At 39.4% G+C, this 24,788-nt stretch overlaps 1 protein-coding gene across 2 annotated transcripts in view; it reads right to left on the bottom strand.

Moving 5' to 3' along the window:
- Positions 1 to 24,788, bottom strand: part of BICC1 (BicC family RNA binding protein 1) — a 298,849-nt gene that overhangs the window by 113,918 nt on the left and 160,143 nt on the right. For both annotated transcript variants that reach the window (XM_090278054.1, XM_090278052.1), the window contains exon 3: positions 3,288 to 3,357. In XM_090278054.1, coding sequence (XP_090134180.1) covers positions 3,288 to 3,357 — 70 coding nt within the window. The remainder of the gene's footprint in view (positions 1 to 3,287; positions 3,358 to 24,788) is intronic.

The raw sequence follows: 24,788 nt of genomic DNA, 5'->3' as shown, positions 1-24,788 counted from the left end.
TGGCTCTAATGAAGATTCCATCTTCTCATGATTTCAAAAACTCGAGAATATTTTTTTAATTCTATAGCCCCTAAGTCTATTTAAAAAACAAAAACAAACATTTCCCCCAAATTCCCAGCTTACTAAATGAAATGATGCTATTACAGTTTTTACTATATCCTATATGGTTAAAAGGGAATAGGGCAAGTGAAAGGGAAGCAGAGAGGGAAAAAGAAGGGAGAAAAGGATGGTGAAGGAGGAAGAGGGGTAGAGAGAAGGAATAAACACCTGATGGTCTTTTACCCAAAGGTATATTTTGCACAGCACATAACAATCAAATTGTAATCACTCTAAACTTATCCACGTTGACTGACTGCAAAGATGACAAAGATGGATCCCTAAAAGTGCACGTCTTTGAAAACCAAGATGGATATTATCCAGAAGTGACTGCTGAAGAAGTTGACCTATTTTTCAATAGTAGTCATCATCCACTGTCTGTTGAACATGTGGTCTCCTTAGTGACTAAATCACATTTAGATATCAAAATGGTGAGATTTTTTGTTCCCCAAACTCAGCTCAACCATAAGAACCACCAGAAGAACTTGTTAAATATGCGGCTTCCCAGTTCTACCCCAGATCTATGGAAACTAGTCTAGAGAAGAATCTGAATTTTCTGATGGCAAATTCAGGCTGCTGGCTTTTTGTCTTTCTGCCAGGCAGCATCCCGGCAGCACTTCAACCAAAGGAGCCATATGGCCCCTCAAATACCATTCTGATAAAGGATTGATGGCTTAAAAAATAGTTTGGACAAGTCTACTGGAAATTCACTTCAAAAACATAGAACTAAATTCCAATAAAGTTAAAAAAAAAAAAAAAGAGGAGGGCAGACTGTGGTAACAGTAGCCATGAAAAATGTTTGTCTAGGCTCAAATATTCAACCAATAAGCATCATAAATCTAGAAAGTAAAACACAACACAAACCCATGGTGCATTGTCTCTCTAGCTCAGTCTGGGGAGTATCTATATTCCAAATCTTCACATCACCATGGGATTTAAAATTTAATAACCATCCAAAACATGGAATGAATCCATAGATACATTTATATTCTTTGTTCTCTTGAATAATAATATTTTGGAAGGAACAAGGCTTAAAATAAAGACCCACAACTCTTTCCCCTGAAACATTCAGAGGTAGACGGGCACATCAGATGAAAGGGCAAATAATTACTTTCTGAAGTTCCTCCTGACAATTTTCATTTTGCTTTTTACTCAGTACAAATTATAGTCAAATAAATCTCATCTCTGAAGCAAACCATTTTTAAAATAATATAGGAATATATATAACAGGGACATTAGCCAAGAACTGACTCAGCAGCTGTGTGTTTAAGTAATACAAGCTACTCAAGTAAATTCTGAACAGTAAATTCCTCTGAGAAAAACTCTTGGCTTTTTCTCTCTTTCCTGAGCTCAATCTCTCTCTCTTCTGGCACATTCTGCTCATCACACAGTACTGTATACATTCACAGCAGTTCATAAATTATCAAAAATATAGGGGTGTTTGTAGATCGAGGCCTGGAGAGATCAATTCTTAGGCACAATTCCAAAGGTTAACTTTAATCGTGTGGAAATTATGCTAAGTGCACTCAAATGTACTGCTAAAATATTCTTATTTTCAAAGCAAAACATATAATCAAAATGTGGAATATAGTTGGCCATTCTGAATGGGTTAAGTGTGTCAATGATTGGAAACTAATCAAAACATTAACCTAACCTATTTATCTCCATATTATCTAAAATCTCCAAACTTGTCATCACATTTTGAATAAAAAATTAATCAAGTCTCATTTCCCCATAAGAGCAGCGGGGGGTAGGGGGGCGTCTATAGCATGGGTAATGCAAGAGAACAAGCCAACCAAAATTATCTGGAATTTTTTTAATATTCATATTTCCTTGGGGGTTCTCTTTGGGCACTGAACAGATAACATTTTTATTAGGATAATAATAAAGCTCTTTCCACTCTTTAAGTAAAAGCACCTAGTAGGAAAAGAGGATCCAGTTTATGTTCAAGTTCCAATTTGCTCAAGTGCTGTAGTACGCCAAGAATTTTTAAGTGGCTGCAAACAACCAAACAAGTAGGTAATAATGACAGTTTCTTCTTTTGCATAATGAATATAACAAGTCTCAACACACTGAAGTTTAATTGAGAATATGTCCTACAGCACTTGGCAAATGCAAGGATTATACAAAGTAATGGAATTACACTTGAATATTCATCATTTCTTATGACTGGTTAGCACATTGGATTCCCATTTCTTGCCACCATGATCACAAATAAGAAAGTAACAACAAGATCGAGTTTCTGTAGGAATTCCAGTCCACTGAAAGTCCAGCTAACAACACTCAAAACAAGAACCGTAAAATAATTTACATTCCATGTGATGAGTAACTATAATAAAATTAAATTAAAAGGTGGTGATCTGAACTAAAATAAGAAAGGAAATTGAGAAATCTTGCAGCATTTCACATCAGCAAAAAAGTCATGGGGAGAAGGGGCAGGAAATACAAAACTAAACAACAAAAGCTTTTATTATCTCCTAATGCCTACATGCATCTTTTAATGAAGTATGCACAACAAAGTTTACTGAGACTATACTTGAAAAAGAAAAACTATCCATAAAAATATGTGTTGGCAGGTCATTTGAAAATTCTGTGTTATCTTGAAAAAAAACTAAGGCTGCCTAGGCTTTCATTTCTGACCATCATGCATTGGGTAGAGTCCTCTAGGACAAAGCAGAGTGCAGACCAGGCAAGGGAAATGCTCTGCCTAAGAGAGAAATCTATTGAGTTTTTCATTGCCTGATAGGAGGAGAGAAGAAGAATCAGTCAAGAAAGGAAACCTACGGTTCCTATCACATTGAAGGGAAGACAAATCAGCATGGTGCATAAACAAGAAGACTAAAGTGTACACCTTGGGAATTTATATATTGAAAATGAGTGGTTATGTGTGGAAAGTTACCATGACTCGTGTCCATCATATGAGTGGGCATCCTTGAAATCATAAGTTGCTATAGTGTTTTCTTTAATAACATTTATATTACAAGAAAATGCTTAAAAATATTTTTTCTGTTGCTGGATAAAAGGTTGCACATTTTTGATTATGAGAAATCTCCCCAAAATATTACTGTTTGACAAATATTTGGGGATACACATGATAAAAATAAAGGTTGATTTTTCTTCCTGGCAAACGTATACTGATTCCATAGTCTCTGCTGTCAAAACCACCAATTTCTCCAACTCGCACAATTTACCTTTCTTGGATTTGGCTCCGATCTTTAGCTTTGATGGCCAAGCAATCTGCGTATTTGTTTCCTCCATGATCTGTAACAAAAATTAAGAGAAATATTGATTCAATTAAGAACTTGTATTTACAGATAAGATTTTCTCAAAAAAATTATTTTCAAGTCTTTAGGCTCATGTGGATACAACAAAATGATCTCATTTTAAAACAATCTAAAAAAAAAACTTGGAAAAAAAGAGATGCATTTTTATAAGCCTTTTATCTAATCAGAAATACTCCAGTATATTCTGTTATTCCCAATGTTCCCTCTGTGATGCCCCAGAGTTTTAACATAGAGACAACAAGACCAAAAAGTACACGAACAAGTAATTAACCCAACTTGACACCAGAGCTGTCAAAGATGCTTGTGCTGAATAAAATTCCCCAAGACAATCGCCAACAGATTGCAACACACCAAACATAATCCTTGTAATACAAAACTACGTGGGTTAGGCCATACTAAATGAAGATTTAAAAAAATAAAAAAGTAGTAACTTGCTTTGAGCACATTTGTATTTCATTATAACTGATGAAAAGCCTCTAAACATGACATCACAGCATGAGGCTACATTCCCATCATCCTTTGCCTGGTCCAAAATGGCATTTTTGCCCCAGTTCTTTCCCACTTATATGCCGCCAACACCGGCCAGGAGGCCTGGAGACCCAAACGTGCCGAAGCACACACACGAGTGAGGGAAGCAAGACCGCAGCACAGAGGGAGGAGACTGTACTTAAGAATGAGTCACCAAAAGATGTACATCCTTTGCTCTTCTCTACTTTTAGCACACGAATTAGACTGTTTACTTTTCTACCATGAATATAGAATTCACCGAATTGATAGAGCAAACAACTAAACAAATTAAATAGGCAAAAACAGTGACTACCGTACAGTAATCACTTAAATTTGAGTAGGGTAATATTTACTTTTTAATATGAATATAGAGTTAATTAAACAAACTAATGGTGAGGACAACTAAACACATTAACAGTGCAATTAATAAAAAAGAAAAGTGCCTCTTCCCCCTTAGTATTGGTTAGGTACTAGGCAGAAGGCTAAATGGTTAACAATGTTAACATGTACCCTACTTCACTTAACCCCCTTTAGCATAGCATAAGAGAGAGCTCAGCAGCTGTTGTAGACTGGCAGCCCACAGATGTATTTCATCTATCTATCCCAGGGTGTTTTGTTTTTAAACACAAGTTGATATTTTTAAATCTGGGAATTTTCTGTACAAATTCAGATTTCTGGTTCTCTGTAAAACTTGGCAGATTTAGTACCTGCAGCCTACATGCCCCCACGGCCACACTTGGCTACCGCACAGAAACAGATGCCTCTCTAGTCAGGCCAAGATAGATCTCCACTGCTCCCAGACCCCACAGGGTCTCACACTGAGGTCAAGGACCACTCGCTGTCATTATCACGATGCTTGTATTACCTCACTTGCCATTTATCAAAATGGTTGCATGGCTGTTTTTCTTAGAGAAATAGTTCTCTACACTTGTGTCTCTATTAAAAACTGAAAAACAAAGGGAGGTCACTAAGTCAAGATGCTGGCCTGGCTCTGAAGACAGGTGTGCTTATTACCGGAGCCCCACAGGACCTGGCCTCTGCTGCTTCTCCTCTCGTCTTACACTGTCCCTGTTAATGTGTTCAGGTGTCTTCACCATTAACTTGTTAACTCTAAATCCATACCTAAGAATAAAATAAATATTATCTTCTTCAATTTCCTCTGCTCCAGCCACACTGGCCTCCCTAAGAACATGCCCAGCAGGCAATCCCTTTAGGGCCTCTGCATTCACTCTCAGGTCCCCAGCTGCCACCTTCTCTGTCAACCCCTCACCCCCAACTCTTGCACCACCAAACCAGAATTATTCTTCCCACCTCACTGTATTTATTTCCTCCCTAACCCTTATCACAACCTGAAATTCTCCTGTTTTCTGGGTTTGTTTATAGTCTGCCTTTTCAAAACAAAAGTAAGCTCTCTACCCTGCACGCAACAAGCACAGGATACATTTGAGTAAATGAATCTTCATAATACCTCTGTGAAGTAGATTTCTTTATTCCTCACAGAGCTAGGAAGTGGGAGAGTGAGGATAAAATCCCCAGACTGCTTTGCAAAGACCATACTTTCAGCCATCATACTATACAGAATACAGGTCCTCTATCTTTTTAAAACATGTACATACAAACTTGAAAAATTGCTTTAGGAGTTAGGCATAGTAACAGGTTATGACATCCTACAAATATTTATAAAAAGCCTCCTTAGGTGCCACAAGTGCTGAGACCTGCAGCAGCAGATAAGACATGATTCCTGGCATCCAGAAGCTTATAGTCAAGTCGGGGACACAAACAAAAATGCAGCTGCCTGACAACGGGCTGGGAGCTGACTCAGGCCCAGCTCCCTAGAGCAGCTCACAGCCCCTACCTTGAAAGGTCGGGGATGGGGGCCGGGGAGTAAAGGGTTCCACAAAATATAATATGAAAAATCACTCAAGTCCTGAAAGTCAACTAAAAGTAAATTTATAAATGAGTTCACTAGTCCCCAGACGAGGGCAGGAAGGCCCGATTAGGAGGGCCTCCTCACTGGTTGCATTTTATCGCCTATTTAGTTCCAGCCACTACACATGCAAATATCTTCAAAGTGAATGAAATTAGACTCAAAAATTTCCTGTGAGCTAAGACACCTAAAGAGATAAAGTGAAAAAATGAGATCTTAATATATGACAATTGGTAGGGAAAGAGTACGAAAATAATCTATATACTTTGCTTTTTCTGCATTAAATAACTTGGCCATTTAATCCGGTAATTTATACCAGTGTCATAATTATAATACTGTAATAGAAAAGCACCCCTGTCAACATATGTTTGGAAGACATAACTTTCCAAAATCTTATTCATTTGCAGAACTTCTGAGAAATGACCCTGCATATGACCTTTTTTTACTAAACACCACTAGATGCTTCATGACAGAAAATAATATGTCAGAGACTATGTCGTAATATTAGGTAACAGCCATGAAGTCAAAGTGCCTACTTCACACACTCCAGGAAGCCACACACCAGTCCAGTGTCTCTACTGTGCATGAAGTGCTGGGGCTCAGAAAGCACATTTTCAACCGACCCCCATTAGCACTGTCTGTGACCTCCAAAGTCCAAGGAGCTACAGTAAATGTCACACCTTTTAAAGAAAACAAACTACTACTCCTTATTGGAACTTGGCACCTGTAGCTGACTCTAATAAACACCATTTGTGGCCAGCCAATGCCAACCACACAGTTCATTCACTAGGCTCCTTGTCAGTTCCTACACGGAGCTCCTCAGACATTTCTTGAGTTGTCCATTGTGGTGGTAATCTAGCCATCACAGGCAGGTGGTGCTAGAGTCAAGTGCCAGCTGGCTGCTTTCAAGCTCTCATGTTGGGCAGATAACATCGTCAAACTCACTTTTCTCCTCTGCCATTAACTGTAGTAGCTATTCACAGAGTTGCTGCAAGGTTTCTGTAAGAAAACATGAGGAAAACCCAAGCACAGAGTGGAACACAGTGAGTGCTTGATGATATTAACCCTTGTTGTATTGGGTTGGCCAAAAAGTTTGTGTGGTTTTTTTCCGTAAAATAAAAAAAAAACATTTTTCATTTTCACCAATAACTTTATTGATTTGGATAGTTTGGGTATGCTGGCTATCTTCCACATGAAAAAACATTGATTGTTCTCAATTAATGTCTTGATTTGATCACTATCAACCTCAACTGGTCTACTCAATCATGAAGTGTTGTTCAGTGAGAAATCTCCAGCACAAAACTTCACAAACCACTTCTGACACGTTCAATCAGTCACAGCGCCTTCTCCATACACTGCACAAATATTTTGTATTTCAGCTGCATTTTTACCTTTTTTGAAATAATAGAGCTGAAAATGTGTATTTTCTTCCATTTTCAATATTAAAATGACTACAGAAAAATTCACCAATTTGTATGATTTTTTCAAATGCATGCTGATATGATAGCTGTCACAAAACAATCTAACAAAATTGTTTAAAATGAAGTTAAAGATAACTAAGTGCTACTAGAGCCATCTTATGGGAAAAAACATAACCAACCAACTTTTTGGCCAACCCAATCAGTGCATGTCAACTACCTTGGACAGGCTCTGTTCTAGATGGTAGGAATACATGTTGCTCATGGTGTGACAAGGGCAAAGATAAGTTAATCCTCCATTATGAACTGTGTCCCAAGTTTCATAACAGAGCAGGGCAATCGAGAGTATGTAGAGGGGATCCCATCCCAGTCGTGGGTAGTCAAGAAAAATTATCTCAAGGAAATGCCTCTTAATGCTGTGACCTAGAAGAAGTGGGCTAGCTAGGGAAAAGGTGAAGCAAGTGTCCCAGGCAGAAGAGGAGGCATGGAGACAGATCTAGAAGGAGGGCAGGAGGGTACCAGACAGGGCCTGAGGGAGTTGACTGAGCATCGCTGAGGTGCTTCAATGCTCACCTTCCCCATCCAGGACAGGAAATGTGTCTGGTCTTCCCCACCCTCCTGTGGGTCAGCACACAGACATGGTCAATACAGACTTGAAGACATGACACAAACCAAGGCCATCTAGTATCTATGCTTGGCTGTCATGCGTTACAATGAAGCAGAAGAGGCCATGCTTACCTCCTTTTCTGGGAGTTAACATTCTCCTAAAAATTCATCAGTGAAGCATTTCAAACTATCACCTACAATGACTCCAAGTCAGTTCCTATGGCACAGACACTAATATATATACCATTAGTATCAGCCCATAATGGGAGTGGTAGAGTTTGCAGCTGTCCCAGGAAGAGGAGGAAGCACAGTTCTCTGCTGAGAGTGTGGGTGGAGGCTGGCCCAGGAACTTCAGTCTAAAGCTGGATTGCTGGGGCAGGAGGTTGAGGCATGTCCCCTGGTAAAAGTGGGAGAAGGGTGGGGGGGCAGGGACTGCAGAGGCAGAAATCAGGGCACTAAACAAGTCAGAGGCTCTGTAATCAGAAAGCTATGCTGAGACAGATGCCCTAAATCACCATCAAGACAAATAGGTAGGTAAAGCAAGGTGGAGAGAGGAACTGGACAAGGTGAGGTCAAGAAGCATGGGTTGAAATCAAAGAAGCCACAAAACCTCTGAGAAAAAAGTGACTATCATATGTCTCAGAAAAAAAATCCTAAAGTAAATTCCAGCTAGTTTGTTTGGTTAATCTTATTATGGCCTCCATTTCCTCCTTCACAAAACCCAAATTCAAAGAACTACTACTTTTGAATTATCTTCTATAAACATTAAATAACAACTTAAATTTTCTTTTTAAACGTTTTTAAAAAGACTTTATTTTTATAGAGAAAGAGAGGGAGAAAAAGATTGATGTGCGAGAGGTACATCCATCGGTTGCCTCCCGAAGGCCCCCAACCAGGGACCCAGCCTGCAACCCAGGCACGTGCCCTGACAGGGAAGCGAGCCGGTGACCTCTTAGTTTGCAGGCCGGCACTCAATCCACTGAGCCACACCAGCCAGGGCTACACCTTAAATATTTCAAAGAATTTTGTTTTCACTAATAATTCTGGATGCTGTACATTAATAAAGCAGCTAAAGAAGGAAGGTCAGAGATAAACCTGGAATTTCTCCTACAGGCAAGAAAGAACTAAAAAATTTACAGGTAAGATCCATATGTTTTCAAAAAGATGCCCAGGGCTTCCCAACAACCCCAACCTAAGTGTTTACTTTCCTTTTCAATGAGGTGATGTTGAGTGGACCAAAGCTTGGATGTGGACAAAAGTGACACTATAGTCACTGGCTGAGCAGACTGGGTTGTGGAGGTAACAAGTTCCTAGGGTATCTATCCAAAGGCTCAGTGCCTTGAGAAAGGAGATGAGCAGGGACAAACCATAACAGGAGCTACTGGCACTCTCTTACCATCCTCACAAAAACCCAGACAGTTTTAATGCAAAGCCATGAGAATTAAAGTGACGCTTTTCAAAAATCATGAAAACAAGGACATTGAAGAAAGTTAATTTTATGGATCCTATAATGGATGAAAACACTCACACCTTTCAAGAGGACATCATACATGTTCCACAATCCAAATAATTCCTGCAAAACCCCATGAGGAAATCAATTCCTAGAAACCCATGATGTGCCCTAATTCTTAAACAAGTCACAATATTATCCAAAGTGTTGGGTCTGCATTCAAGGAATAATTCAATTAAGTGGCTAACTCTGACCAAATCCTTTCAAAAAATAAGATATTGATGTACCCCAGTTGTATAAAATATAAATTGAAAGTTGAGAAACATGCTTGAAATGATTATCGCTTCCTTATACCACTGTAACTATAAATAGTATGATGTCAGTTAAGCTAAGGAGTGCCTAGGTATGCAAAGCCACAAAACCTCTGAGAAGGGAATGACTATCTTCTACTTCCAGAAAAGAAAAATAAATCCTAAACTCAGTTCTAGTTAGTCTGCTTGGGTTTTTGTTCATTCTTTAATCATCACCTGAGAATAATTTTTTTTTTTAATGGAGAGAGGAAGGGAGGGAAAAAGAGAGAGAAACATTGAAGGGAGAAAGAAATATTGATCAGTTGCCTCCCATATGGGCCCTGACTGGGGTTCGAACCTGCAACATAGGTATGTTCCCTGACCAGGAATCAAACCTGCAACCTTTTGGGGCACAGAACGATGCTCCAACCAACTGAGCCACCCACCAGGGCTGCTAGGTTTTGTTTTGTTTTGTTTTGTTGTTGTCGTTCTTGTTGTTTTTGTTGTTTTTAATCTAATTATTGTCCTGGTTTTCACTTTCATAAAATCAAACTTCAAAAAACAAATAACTGGTTTTGAATCATTTCCAAAAAACAGTCGATGACACCTTAAGTATTTTAAAGACTTGTTCGAACTCTTAATTCTGAATGCTGTATGTTAATGTCATTTCAAATAGGTCCATTCCAACTTCTGGACATCTTCATTGCCAAAAGAATCTTTTCTTAATTCTACCAATTTATCTAGGTTTCTCTAACTGCTCTCTTATAATCAACAGCAATCTTATATGTCATAAGAAGAGAGGAGATTTTAGAGACATTTATCTAAAAGTATAGCTTTGAAAAATAACTATTTAAAATTTCTGTTGTAAAGACTTATTGTAGTCATTACTTACAGAAGATTAATAATTGATATGTAACTTAATTCTTATGCTAATCTCAGATCTAATGAATAGCAAATATTCATAGTAGTAAAAGTATTTGGCCTAAGAATATCAAGTATGAAATACATGAAGCAATTAAAATTAAGATTGTTGATATTAGAAAGAATATGTATTTTTATAGTTCACCTTAAAGGTTACTTATTCATCATGAAAAATCTGATGAAGAAAGTATGCTATGCATATTTAAGCTAAATAGTTTTCTTAACTTCCTAATTCACATTTGCATTTCATAAACAGGGAGTAATGTTACCTGACTAAAGAGTAATAGCACTGTTTTTATTTTTTCCACATTAAAAAGGTACCTAGTAAACATGGAATCCTGTGCTCCTGTTTTGATTTTAGTTTCTGTGGGAGTGATGGAGGGAGAGCTGGAACGGGTGGGCAATGTTTACATAAGCTGGAACTTGGAATTTGTTTTTAACTAGGAGAAAGCTCTATCAGCTATTTAAAAATTTCATCAGAGAGGTACATGGAATTATTTAAATAATTTTGCTTTCCTAAAATAACTAGTCAAAATTAAAAAAAAAAAAAGTTAAATCTAATCAAATTCTACATATAGTTTTATCCATAACAGAAAATAACTTATTCTTCAAAGCTCAAGTCATAATAGATTTTTTTCCATCTCCAACAAATTCCAAATCAGCACACCATGTAGAAAGAGAACATATCTACCAGGGTTTACTATACTACACATCTTGCAAGTTTGAAGCAATTTTAGAATAATATTTTACAGATGAAGGAAACCTTTGCCAAACCAACAACTTTCTACCAACGTGCTTATTTCACCAAATTCTTCAATCCAGACGTAAAGTTAAAAATCCACAGGTAAATAATCAGCATCTCAGATCAACCCAAGACATGTCTATTTATGCTGACTTTACTTGAAATATTTATTCCTGGACCAGGAAAAGAACACCGAGCACTCTAACTTGACATTTATACTCTAAACTATTGAAAATTCATCATTCAAAATGGCTACCAGCTGGGAGCCATCTGTGCCTGCTTCTCCACAAGACCCCCTCATTCGTGCTGTATTTTACTTGTATCAATAGAGAAATAGGTCTATCCTCATGCAGGAGGCTGTTTAATGGATTGTGAATCAATATGTTGCGTTTTACCATGAAGGGAGCTAAATGAGGAAAGAGCCAACTAGAAAACACTGGAAAGTGTAGATGGAAAAGGACTGAGCTTCTCGCATGAGAAGATGTCTAAAAGCCGAGGATGTTTATTTTGCTGAGACATTAAAGAGCTCTGTTATATTTCATTTTAAATCCAAGAAATGCATCTCAATGATTCAGTTATTCATCATCTCCAGACTATCCGTCACCTTTACCTTAAACAGTTTTCATCTGCATGTCCCCTGTGCTCTGTAAATCATATACATGACACTTATTTTACAGATGAGGAAATTAGGAGTCAAAGAAGTATGTGTCAAAGTCCAGCTAGAGTCTAAGTCACATGATGCCCTGGAGAGGGTCATTTGTGCCTCATTGGCTCACAAAGGAAGTGGAAGGCACCACAAACTTGCGGGGATGTTGCTATGAAAGCTCAACTGCCCAGAATCTCTGCCACAAACACAGATGAAGGAAACATAACCAGCAGAGTGGCTGCCCCTGAACACTCTCTGACTGACTAGTGATGAAGTGACCCAGAGTTGGCCCGAGAATGGTTCAATCCAGGGAAGTATCCCCATCCCCACCCACATATGGAGAATGAGGGAAGAATTTTAGTTGTCACAGTGACACAAAAGGGGCCACACTGGCTGGCACTCAGTGTCCAGGGTTACAGAGGCTGAATTTCCAACCAAGGGCAGGACAAACGACTCAAGACATCCATACAGATAGTCCTGGCTTTGCACAGTTCTGATCTCCATGAATTCTAGTTACCACAGCTTAGTTAACACCACCGATATCCCAACAAAACACGCTTACATTCCAACTACCAAAGAACATTAATTGGGAGTACAAATTCGGCTATCAGCTCATCAGTACACAAATCACTACGTATATCATAGATGCTCCCCTTGATCTGTTACCCAATCATATTGCTTCTTTCAAAGCTTGTTGACAAAAACTCACTGCACATCTGTAATCAGTTCATGCAATGACAGCGAAGCAAGGAGCTGTGCTGACTTCTTGTGTCCCAGCAATAAAACCAACGACATATTTCAAAAATGGATCTTTAAAAGTGGAAACTGGCCAACAGAGATAAAACTGCAGTAAAGAAACAAAAAATTATACTGCTGGAAATGAAATTTGAATCAAATCTCAATGGGTATAAAATCTACAGCTTCCCATGGGAATGTTGACTCTGTCACTGTTTGAAAGGCTCATACGCAGCCAGAGGAAACTTAGTGAAGACAAACTTATCGACATCAATAACAAAAGTGGTTGTGAGTCCCAGAAGAATTGATGTTGGAAAAAAAAAATCACATGAAAGAGACTCAGGGAGGTGTTTCACAACTTTGAAAGTACAAAGGATGAAATGTGGGAATCGGCTCCAAGTTTATGATTATGGCAATTCATCCAGGCACAGAGAAGATGCTCCCTGCATACTGTGGCTTATACAACCAAAAAAGCCAGCACTGTTCCAACTATTTGTGACAAGATTTTAACAAAGAAATGAAACATATTCATTCTCAATATTTCTAATGTTTAAATACAGTACACTGAATATTAGTTGCATTATTTTTTCATATCCCTATATATTTATGAATGATAGTAAGAGGCATTTTCAATGTTTTGACAAAATTGTTAAACATTGCAGATCATTCGATTTTCCCACTGACTACTACAAGTGGTTGGCGCAGTTTCAGCTTGCACGATCATTTTATGTTTCCATGATGCCATGCAAGGTGAGGACTGCCTTTTATACTCCCCTGAGAATCACTAATATGGGGCTTCAAACTGTTCCACACTATAGGCAGGCTTAGCTAATTTATTTCAAAAAGTTCAGGGAACTACTTATCAAACAAAACTTAGTTCAAATGTGCCCTCCAGCGTGAAAACTCCACCAACTCTCCCCATCACAGGCACCTTTCTCTCTCCCCTCCCCATTCCCACTTTGCTGTGGCAACATTGCAGTGCTTACTTCTTTGCGTAATTTTTTTTAACCAATCCCACCAATGACTTGGGCTCCTAATGGCCAACAGCTGAATCTTGTTCATATTCAAATATTAGAATCTAGCACTTCGGGTCTCGGTAAGCATGGTGAACGTAAGTAACAGTGATGAAGGAGACAATATGCAAGGGACAGGAGAGGCAACAATTACATAAGACTTTCCAATTACATAGCACTTGGAGTATCGTAGATCCCAGTCTCTCCACCCAGAAAGTCTCCTTTAACCCATTCAAAAGGAATCTGTTTATCAGAATAAATGAACTAAGTGAATATTCATTAAATGAGAGTAAATTCTAAATCACTGACAAGATTAATTTCCCCAGAGTGTATCTGCATTATAAAGGAGAAAGACACTCTCCAACCAAATGTGTGAAGTGATGGGGTTAGTCCAATAAGTGGCTGGCTGGGCCACATATGGGCCAGTGGGACCCAAGTTCTGACATTTCTGCTCCAGCCTTCATGGCTGGCACCAGCTCAAGGAGCCACACCTCTCCATTTTAAAAGATGAACCAGATTTTTATGTTAAATCTCCTGATTTTTAAATGTTAGCACCTATTTCAATTATGTAAAAAAAAAAAAAAAAAAGCCACATGGGCCAAAGAAAACATGAACCCTACTTTTTGACCTGTGCACCAAAGCAAGGAGAGTTTTCATGGGGTGTGGGTGGGTATTTGTCATGACCTATAATGTTAGTAAAGAACCAGTTTCTTGACTCGCTTGGATCATAAGGATCTGTGATTCCCAAGACTATTTGTTTCTCAATGAATCACTTTATCATAATTCCTCAGAAGAATTAACCAGATCTCCACCATGGGTAGTTATAAAGAGATTTATTTAATTTGAACTATTATAGTGGAACTTGAACTGTACACTTGAAAATAGTTAAGATGGTAAATTTTATGTTATGTGCATTTTTTACCACAATTAATAAAATGAGGGAGGCCTGTGATCCAATTTGGGCTAACAGCAAGTGAGAAGAGGTTGGATGGAAGCCTTTGAGAATGAAGCTTCCTGGCTTTTTCAAGAAATTTTCTGTAAAGGTTTTCTCTCTCCCACCAGATGCGAGCTAAGGCGTGACTGCGGAGCCCTCCAGGCTCCTCCTGTGACTGGCAGTGAGGAGGATCAGCCCAAAGATAAAGCCATCAGCGCAGAGGTGGGGCTGGGTGGGGGAACACCTGGGTGCTCAAGGACATCGCAAAGCTTCCTGATCAGTTACTCCTGAAGCTCTCTTACCTCTGCACTCTTCGGTAATGTAAGCCAACACATGTTCACGTTGTTGAAGCCAGCCCTGTTAGTTGAAATGGAAAACATCCTACTGGCCATACCTTCCAAACCAGGTCCTCCTGCCTTCCATACTTTTCTCCAACGTCTGTGTTCAAAGCCTGGTCTCCTCCCCTCTCCTACAGCTTCTCCCTCATCACGCCTTGCCCTCCCACACTGCTCCATCCCGTAAGTTATACAGACCTAGTGACTGTCTTTCCAAAACTGTGTCCAGAATCTAGGACAAGCTTCCATCCAGATAATTACCACTCAGGAGCACTTTCAGCTTTTCCCCTTCAAGGCAGGAACTCTGATGCTTCCCACCCCTCATTCAAAAGTCTGCCAGTGCTTACTCATTTTCTCTTAAGTTAGGTGCAAACTTCTTGGCCTAATATTTAAGACTGTCCATAACCAGGCCACCACTTACCTTTTCAGTTTCACTTTTCCTCAGCCTCCTCTACTTACATCAACATCACCATCCACATCCAATCCCCCCCCTTTTTTTTTAATTCAAATTGTCCTGTTTTCCCATTGTCTCCTGCTGCTGAATTTCTAACTGTTGTATAAAGCCACTTCAAGATCCTCACAGTCAAATGCAATCTTTCCCTTCTTAGAGTTGTTACATTGTCTCTCTTATGCCAGTTACATTATATTACTATTTTAAACTGGATGGATCCCTCTTCTAGAATATACAGTCCTTGAGGGCACAGTCTGCAAGGCCTAATTACTGGGAAAGTCAAAGACAGCTACCGTCTTGACAAGTCATAGAGAAGATGCCTGGGCTTTTCATTTGCAAGAGAGTTATAAGCTTCCAGGAGAACAATCTACTGCCCTTTGAGGTACCCAAAGGAAGACTCGTTTTCTTTTTATAGGATCAGGCAACTAAATCAAGATTCCCTGACTCATATGTTTACAGGAACCAGGCAAGGAACAATTAGGAATGGGCACAGTGTATGTTTTTAATTCAAATACACATTCCACAAAAGAAAAAAATAGAGATAAAAAGGATTATTCATTTCCCAAGTAAATACACCTCTCATTTTCTTGGAATTCACTTCCCCCCCTCACTCCTATTTCCCGTTGGCCTTTACACACAGGTACAAGAATTATGGTACTCCACCTGAGAAAGCCAACAGCACAACAACAAGAATAAATGGTAACTGACGCTTGACCTCAGTGTCAGGGAAATGACCGGGAGGGGCAGGGGGAGCAGCCAACAGGAGGGTGCCTGTCCTGGCCAAGGTTGCTCTCACTAGCTCCAACAGCATGTGTGGAAGCTGGCCCAAAGTAGCCAACCTTTCAGATTTTTTAAGAAAAGCTACCAAATCAGACTGGTATGTAAAATCTCCTTATTTTTAAAATGTTGGTAGCTAAATAAATTTATTTCAAAACCAGTTACTCAGATGAATACAACATGACCCACACGAAAAATGCTTGCATGCCAAACACAACATGCAACTATTTGTTTGTTTACCTGAGATTAGTTAAAAGAAAGAGAAAAAAAAATAACAGGAATGTGGTATTACTTCAGAGTGAGTATAGGGTGCTTCTACCAGAATCAGAAAATCTTGTGTCCCAGGCATTTTATAACTAGCAGGGCTTCGATCCTACCAGGAAGAAAAAACAGGGCACTGTCTAGCCCAGCACATGATTTTGAATCTGGGGTATTTAGTGGGGAGGCCCAAGGCTAACAGCCACTGGGAAACTGAGGCCAAGTAAGCCTAACACAAGGTTATATGTAAATCCCCTTGTGCTGGGCAGAAATTTAAAAACCATTAAACTTTCCTGAATTAATGTTGAAAATGATTCCTTCCAGGAGGATGCCAGAAAAATAGTGCCAGCCGGTACAGCATGGTAGAAGATGTCTAGTGTACTTTTCTGCAAAACTAATTCTAAATCTCTCTGATATAGGAAAAAAATGTGGAACCCATAAAAAAATTATGAAATAGTCAAAAAATTTATACATTTCAAAAATGAATTTAATTGATTATGAAAGTTTCCAAAGAAGCTCTTCTGGAGGCTTAAGTGCACTGATGATGTCACAGAGGAGACTTAGACAAGCATGCAGATATATTGTACAAGATTTCATCCATCTGCCACAGTGCAGAATTGGGTTTGGCAAAATTTCACATGTCTTCATGTGATTCTTAAAGTTTCAAAATAGTTTTCCCATGTGAATTTTTACATTCTTAACATCTAAGGGAGAATCCAATTAAAAACCACTAAAGCTTCCAAATTCTGATTTCCAAAAAAATTAAGCTTCTCTTAATACATCCTCCATTTTCAACACCCATTCACATCTGATCAAATGGCACACAGTTATCCTGCCTTATGAAATACGACCCGTTGGTGGGGTATATTTTTACTACTACATGTTCATTTATAAACAAGAAGAGTGGGAGACACCAAGCTCAACCGGCAGGAAACAATGATGGACGAACACAGCCATAGCCCCTGATATCACCAGGCTGAGTACAGTCAGGGAAAAAAACAAAGAACCCTTACTAATGTATAATTACAAAGCAGAAGAAATCTCATGAGAGAAATTTACAAGTTGCAATATGATCTAACAGAGAGAAGCCCTGTAGTGTGTTCAGCAGAGACAGCTACCTTGAAAAGGTAAGCGGCAATATGAAATGTAGCTACATCAGAGGTAACACAAATTACACCAGGGGAAAGGGTCAGCACTCACTTACAATTACTTACTGCATGCCAAGTATGTGCCGGTTATTGCGTTAAACATTAGGTATGTAAGACAGTCCCTGATTATATCTAAAATATACTGGGAAAATGAACAAATAAAAAATAAAATAAACCTACTGGGGAAAATGAAGGAAAGGCACAGGGGAAGAAATCCTTTTTTAAAAGTAGGGGAAAAGTTAAAAGAAAACAGCATGTTCTGAGTCAGAACAAAGGCTATTCTTTATACTAGGTTGGATGATCTCACTGAAGAAGGGTCTCTTGAGTCAAGGCCTGAAGGATACCAAGAACGCTGCAGACAGAGAACACAAAAGAGCCGAAGGCCCCGAAGTGTGAGGGAATCGGTGTTAACGGATCTGAGAAAAAGGCCAGAAGAGCAGGAGAAAGCTGCAACAGGTGAGGCGGAGAGGGAAGTGAGGACCAAGTCACACAAAGCCTGGAGAGCCCTGAGAAGGACGTTGGGTCTAATTCTAAGAGCACTAAGAAGGCAAAGAAGGGTTTTAAGCATTCAAGGAACATGACTTTACTTGTGTTTTCAAGATCACATCGAAGGGAGCAGGACTAGGAGCAAAGAGATGAGTGAGGAGGGCACCACAACTGTCAGGCAAGAGAGAGGCTGGAAGCCTGGGAAGGGTTAGGACGGCAGAGAGGAAGAAAAGTGAATCAACTCAAGCTATACTGAGAGCAGAACTGAGAGCTGATGGATTTGACGGAGCAAGGGTGAAGGAAAGGGAGTCACCAAGTGATCATCCAAGTTTCCGGTCTGAATAACTGAATGGCTGGTGTCATCTCTGAGACAGGAAGAAAGAAGGAGAACAAATGAGGCTGAGAAAATAAGAGTTAAGCTTTAGATAAGTTATATTTTTAAAGTCTATGAGCCATTGAAGAGCACCTCCATACAAGTGGAAATATCCAGCTAAGGTTAAATGAATCTAGTGATCAGAGGGAAAATCATTTAAACAGAGATATAAAGTTGGAATTATATAAATGATATTTAATGTCATGGAAACTAAGGCTCTTCCCTAGGGAGGCCATCAAGAAGAGACAAAGATGCTCCCAATTTAGGTGTAAAACTAACCATGAGAATTCACAGAGACAAAGTGGAATGGTCGTTAGGAAGGGGCTGGGAGTAGAGGGGAATGGGTATTGTTTAACAGTCATGGAGTTTCATTTTGTAAACTTGAAAAAGTTCTGGACACCATGGAAGTGATGGTTGCATAACTATACATATATGTTTAATGCCACTTAAATATAGTTAAATGATACATTTTACGGTATGTATCTATTACTACAATTTTAGAAAAAACTGAACATTTAGAAATTCCAATATTTAGGCATGGTATAAAATAGAAGATGCATAAAGAGAGAGAGAGAGAGAGAGAGAGAGAGAGAGAGAGAATGAGCTTCCAGAATGGCGGTGGATGATGATAAAGTCATAGAAGACAAATGAAAAACTCATGGCTGATCCCCACACAGGGGCGTTCCTCAAGGGAAAAAGGAAAACACTGAAAGCTACGGAGAAATGAAACCAGATGAAGACATGAAAGAATCCCATGGATTTTTAAAACATCAAGATCATGGGTAACCCTGACCCAACCATTTAAGTGGAAGGATAAGCATAGCAACTCAACTGAGTGGATAAGAGACGGAGGTTTGAAGAAGTAAAATATCATTAATAGACAATTCTTTCAGGAAGTTTTGACTATCAGGAAAGCAGAAAAACAAGACAGGGGCTGGAGGAGAAATGTGAGGTCGAGGGAGGTATGACCATTGCGAACAGCCTATCTCGATGTCCACTTTCTCCCAATTAGAACCCCCCAATTTTTAGCTGGGCACAAGGACATCTAAAATAAGTATTCTAGCTTCCTTGAGGATAGGTGTGGCCAGGTAACTAAGTTCTGCCCAGGGAAATGTTAGATTCTAGGAAATCTCATCATCAACTGGTGAATGGCTTTTGCCCCTTCTTCCATCCTGCTGATTGGACTGCAGTGTCTCAAGTTCCAATTTGGATTAAGGAGATAAAAGCCATCAGCTAGGAGTGATACACTGTGCAGAGAAGCAGCTGGGCTTACCAAGGCCTTTAAGGAGCACTGCCACCACAGCAGGCCTGCACTGCCCTGCTACACAATTCATTCGTGAGGAATAATCTTCCAACTTAAACAATTATGTTGTTCAGCTTTGATGTTCTGTTTCTGCAGACAACTCTGATCTCAGCTAACATAGGCCATTTTTGTCTGTCTCGAATATGAGAGACACTAGAACACAATTGTGTGGAAATGGGGAAACTCCCATGAGACACTGACCCAAGGCAGTGGGGGGGACAAGACATGAACTGAGAAGCGTGAGAGACAAGCAAACCCAATGTCCCTCACAAGAACCAGGAAAGATGCAGGAGCCATCAAATCATGCAGAGCCTCTCTGCAGACTAGGATGGGGATTTCTTTATCTTAACAGCAATGTAAAACAACTGGTAACATGATCTAAAGTAAATTTTTTCAAAGATCACTGATAATAGTTTGGAGAAAGGAATGGAGTGAGGGCCAAGACAGATGGTGAGGAAGACCAGTTAGGAGGTTATTTTGGCGATCCAGATGAAGGATGGTGACGACTTCAGACACAACAGTGAACACGGCACTATGGCCAAGGAAGTGAACGAGAAGAAGAGACAGTACTGGCAGGACTTCCTATCTGATTATACATGAGAGACTGGGGACAGGGAGCAGCCACAGATGACACCAAGGTTATGACTTGAACAAACACTGTGAACAGCAGTGCCATTCACTGAAATAGGGACATGTGGACAAGAGTCACACTTGGGTGAGCTCAATTTTAAACACTCTCATTTTTAACTTCCTGAGATAATCAAGTGGAAATACCTAGAAAGTAAAGTACTTGTTTGGGGTATTATGAATACAGCCAGTTGTCTGTAAATAAGGGAATAGATAAACTGTGTTAGGTTCCATACAATGTAGTGTAACTCATTAACAAAAAGAAATGAAGTACTGATCTATGCAACAATACACGTGAAACCCAAAAACATTATGCTGAATGAATAAGCCTTCATTTATAGGATATGATGGGATTTGTGGGGAGGGGCGGGAAGAAATTTTCTCAAGTGATGGTAATGGTCTATATTGTGTTACACAGATATATACATTTGTCAAAATACACTGAATGCTACATTTACTTTAACATCAACAGGAAAATAGTATAAACAAATACTGAGTGCCCATTATTGGTATGCATGGTGAGGGGCTGGAGTGTGCTGATGTCTGCATATTAAATCTGAAATGTGTGAAAAAATAAGATTGGTTGATGACTAAATAGAAGAATGAATAGATGGATCCATATGTGATGAAACAAATACAAAAATAAAAGTGAATATTATTTAAGCAGTGGGCATATGGTATTCTCTGCATAATTCTTTCAACTTTTCTGTGTTTTTATAATAAAATGTTAGAAAAGTCTTAAGTAACCAAACTTCATTTCTCTAAAAACATTAGCTTTGGGTAATGTCCCATAGTTGTTCTAGCCGCTCATTTACTGATAGGTTCTTGGGCATTTATACAATGGACTACTACTCGGCCTTAAAAAAGAAGAAAAGTTTACCATTTGTGACAGTATGGATGGACCTGGAGAACATTATGCTAAGTGAAATAAGACAGACAGAGAAAGACAAATACCATATGATTTCACTCATATGCAGAATCTAATGAACAAACTAACAAGGAAAATGGGGACATACTCATAGATGAAGAGCAGGATGACTGCTAGTGGGGAGGGAAGGTTGCGGGGAAGGAATTGAGCAAAATGGAAAAAGGACTCATGTACATGGACTACAGTGTGGCAATTCCTGGGGGTGTGGAATATAAGGGGACAAAATGGTAATGGAAAAAAATACAATAAAAAAATTAAAAATATATAAAAATAAAAGCATTACCTAAAACTTTACAATCATGTATAAATGAACATTCCCTTCCTCCTTTCTTTCCCTCACATCTTCACTTCTTCTGTGAATCAATGAATGTTTTCTACTAAGAGATCTGTAACCAACTCAATCACAAAGAAAACTAAAATTTTAATCCCATTTGAAATCATTATCAAGAGTCAAAATATGTACTTTGAAGGAAAAGAGTTAAATAGACATATTTTAACACATTTTAAGCAACGTAACCATGATAATTTGGCGTGGGGGTGGGGAATGGGGAAAGTCCTGGCTAATACAGGAAAAATAATTCTAAGTTATCTGACATTTTTAAGAGATACTGTTTTCCTATTTTCATACTCTGGTAGCTGTTTAGAACCCATTTAATAAATAGGCAACTGTCACTGGCATACCAAATGTCACATTATGTTACTCATTAATCTATTTTTAAATATTTCCCTAGAAATACTGTTTATACCCCTAATTTTGATGATCAAACATATTTTTTTACTTCAAGAAAATCCCTTAGGTCTTTCTCTGCAATAAGTAGAAACTATAAAAATCTTAATGGTTTAGCCCTGGCCGGGTGGCTTAGTATATTGGAGCATTGTCCCGTACACCAAAAGGTTGCGGGTTCAATCCCCAGTCAGGGCACATACCTAGTTTGTGGTTCAAACCCCAGGTGGGGCATGCACAGGAGACAACTGATTGATGTTTCTCTCCCACATCAATGTTCTCTCTCTCTCTCTCTCTCTAAAAATCAATAAACATGTCCTTGCATGAGACTAAAAATATATATGTGTATAAATGTATAAAAGGTTTTAATTTTACTAAAAATTTATTTCTAAAACATAAAGTCAAATTGTCCTTTTTTTTTTTCCTGCAAAGGGATTAAGTGACAGTGATTCAATCAAGGAAGGGTTTCAGGAACCTGCATCCTGCGAAGTTAGGCAGAACTCACAGGAGGACTGAGGGGAGCTGATGGCATGCCAGGGCAAGGACGTAACTTTTGGAGGACATAAGAATCTAGCCAGGGCTGCACAGAGGTTTAAAAACAAAGTGGCTGGTCCTTTGCCCATTTTTTTAATTGGGTTGTTTGTTTTCTTGATGTTGAGTCGTATAAGCTCTTTATATATTTTGGAGATCAGTCCCCTGTCTGTGATGTCATTGGCAAATATGTTTTCCCATATGGTTGGTTTCCTTTTCATCTTGCTGATGTTTTCTTTTGCTGAGCAGAAACTCTTTAGTTTGATGTAGTCCCATTTGTTTATTTTTTCCTTTATTTCTCTTCCCTTAGGAGATGTATCTGTGAAAATATTGTTACGTGAGATATCTGAAATTTTCCTGCCTATGTTTTCCTCTAGGACTTTTATGGTGTCATGACTTACATTTAAGTCTTTGATCCATCTTGAGTTTATTCTGGTGTGTGGTGTCAGTTGGTGGTCTAGTTTCATTTTTTTGCAAGTCCCTGTCCAGCACCATTCATTAAAGAGGCTCTTCTCACTCCATTTTATGTTCCTTCCTCCTTTATCAAATATTAGTTGACCATAGAGGCCTGGGTTTATTTCTGGACTCTCTATTCTGTTCCACTGATCTATATGTCTGTTCTTATGCCAGTACCAGACTGTTTTGAACAAACACTTCTCCGAAGAGGACATACAGAAGGTCCATAGACACATGAAAGAATGCTCAACATCATTAGCCATCAGGGAGATGCAAATAAAAAGCACAATGAGATACCATTTTACACCAGTCAGAATGGCCATCATCAACAAATCAACAAACAACAAGTGCTGGCGAGGATGTGGAGAAATGGGAACCCTGATGCACTGCTGGTGGGAATGCAGACTGGTGCAGCCACTATGGAAAACAGTATGGTATTACCTCAAAAAACTAAAAATGGAACTGCCTTTTGAACCAGCGATTCCACTGCTAGGACTATACCTGAAAAATCCTAAAACACTAATTCAAAAGAACTTTTGCACCCCTATGTTCATAGCAGCCCTGTTTATAATAGCCAAGTGCTGGAAACAGCCTAAATGCCCATCTGTAGATGAGTGGATCAAAAAACTGTGGTACATTTACACAATGGAATACTATGCAGCAGAGAGAAAGAAGGAACTCCTGCCATTTGCAACAACATGGATGGAACTAGAGAGAATAATGCTTAGCGAAATAAGCCAGGCAAAGACAGAAAAATACCATATGATATCACCTAATACAGGAAACTAAAAAACAACACAAACGAACTAAATAGGACAAAGAGTAGAATAGCAGTCAATAGGGGGGCGGGGGGAGGAAGAGAAGGGAGATAAGTAAGGGAAGGGTTTAGTCAAAGAATGTGTATAAATGACTCATGGACATGGACAATGGGGAGGGATATGATTGTGGGAGAAAGGGTAGGCTGGGTGGGGGAGAGAAATAGGGGAAAAGGGGACAACTGTAATTGAAAAACCAAAAAAAAACCAAAGTGGCTGCCAAGACTGTGAGGCTGGGATCTGAATGGGCATGAGAGCCTAACTGATTTCCAGAGGTGAGAGAAGCTCCAGACTGTGGTTTGTGGATGGGTATCTGCTGAGGTATTCTAGAGGACGATGACCAGGTAGAGGTAGAGGTAGAGGTAGAAGAGTAGAGTGTCCATCATGTGGCTGAACTACACCCATAGGTCCACCAAGGCTGCTTCTGAGTTTCATGTTCCTGCTAGCTCCTGTTGATAACAGTGCATCCGTTTATCTCTGCCTTTCTGGTACTGGGCACCTTCTCCACCAACTCCACTGGCCCATCCAGGCCTGGCACGTGGAAGGTCAGACCCAAACCCTTATTTCCCTTCTGGAGTTCAGTGGGGCAGCATTTTCTTAGGCTCCTGCAGTGTAGAAGCAGAGAATGAAGCCACTGAGACATGGGTGGGGTTTGATGATATCCAGATAGAACAGGTAGATGATGACAATGGTCTGTCACAGCAAAGTAGACACTAATAAAGGGGGTGGAGGGTCAGGCAGTGCCTGGATATCAGTCATTCATCATGAGCACAAATATGGTCTAGCCCAGCACAAGTGTCATCTTGAATCGGACATGATTCTCACTTTCTCCCAACAGGTGGAAGCTGAAGAATTGGATGACAATCAGAAAGCCACTGGGCACCAGAAGGTTCATCAGGTAGAGGCTGAGCCTGTGTCTGACGGCCACCTGTTTAGATGAAAGAACCGAAGGTGAGCACATAGTCCTGCTCATCAAAGGGGAAACAGAAGATGTCCAGGTTACAGGT

Source organism: Furipterus horrens, unplaced genomic scaffold (assembly GCF_987537825.1).
Source record: "Furipterus horrens unplaced genomic scaffold, mFurHor1.1.pri manual_scaffold_5, whole genome shotgun sequence".
Taxonomy (NCBI): Eukaryota; Metazoa; Chordata; class Mammalia; order Chiroptera; family Furipteridae; genus Furipterus; species Furipterus horrens.
The sequence above is the reverse complement of the archived record's forward strand: the minus strand, read 5'-3'. Positions and strand labels throughout refer to the sequence as shown.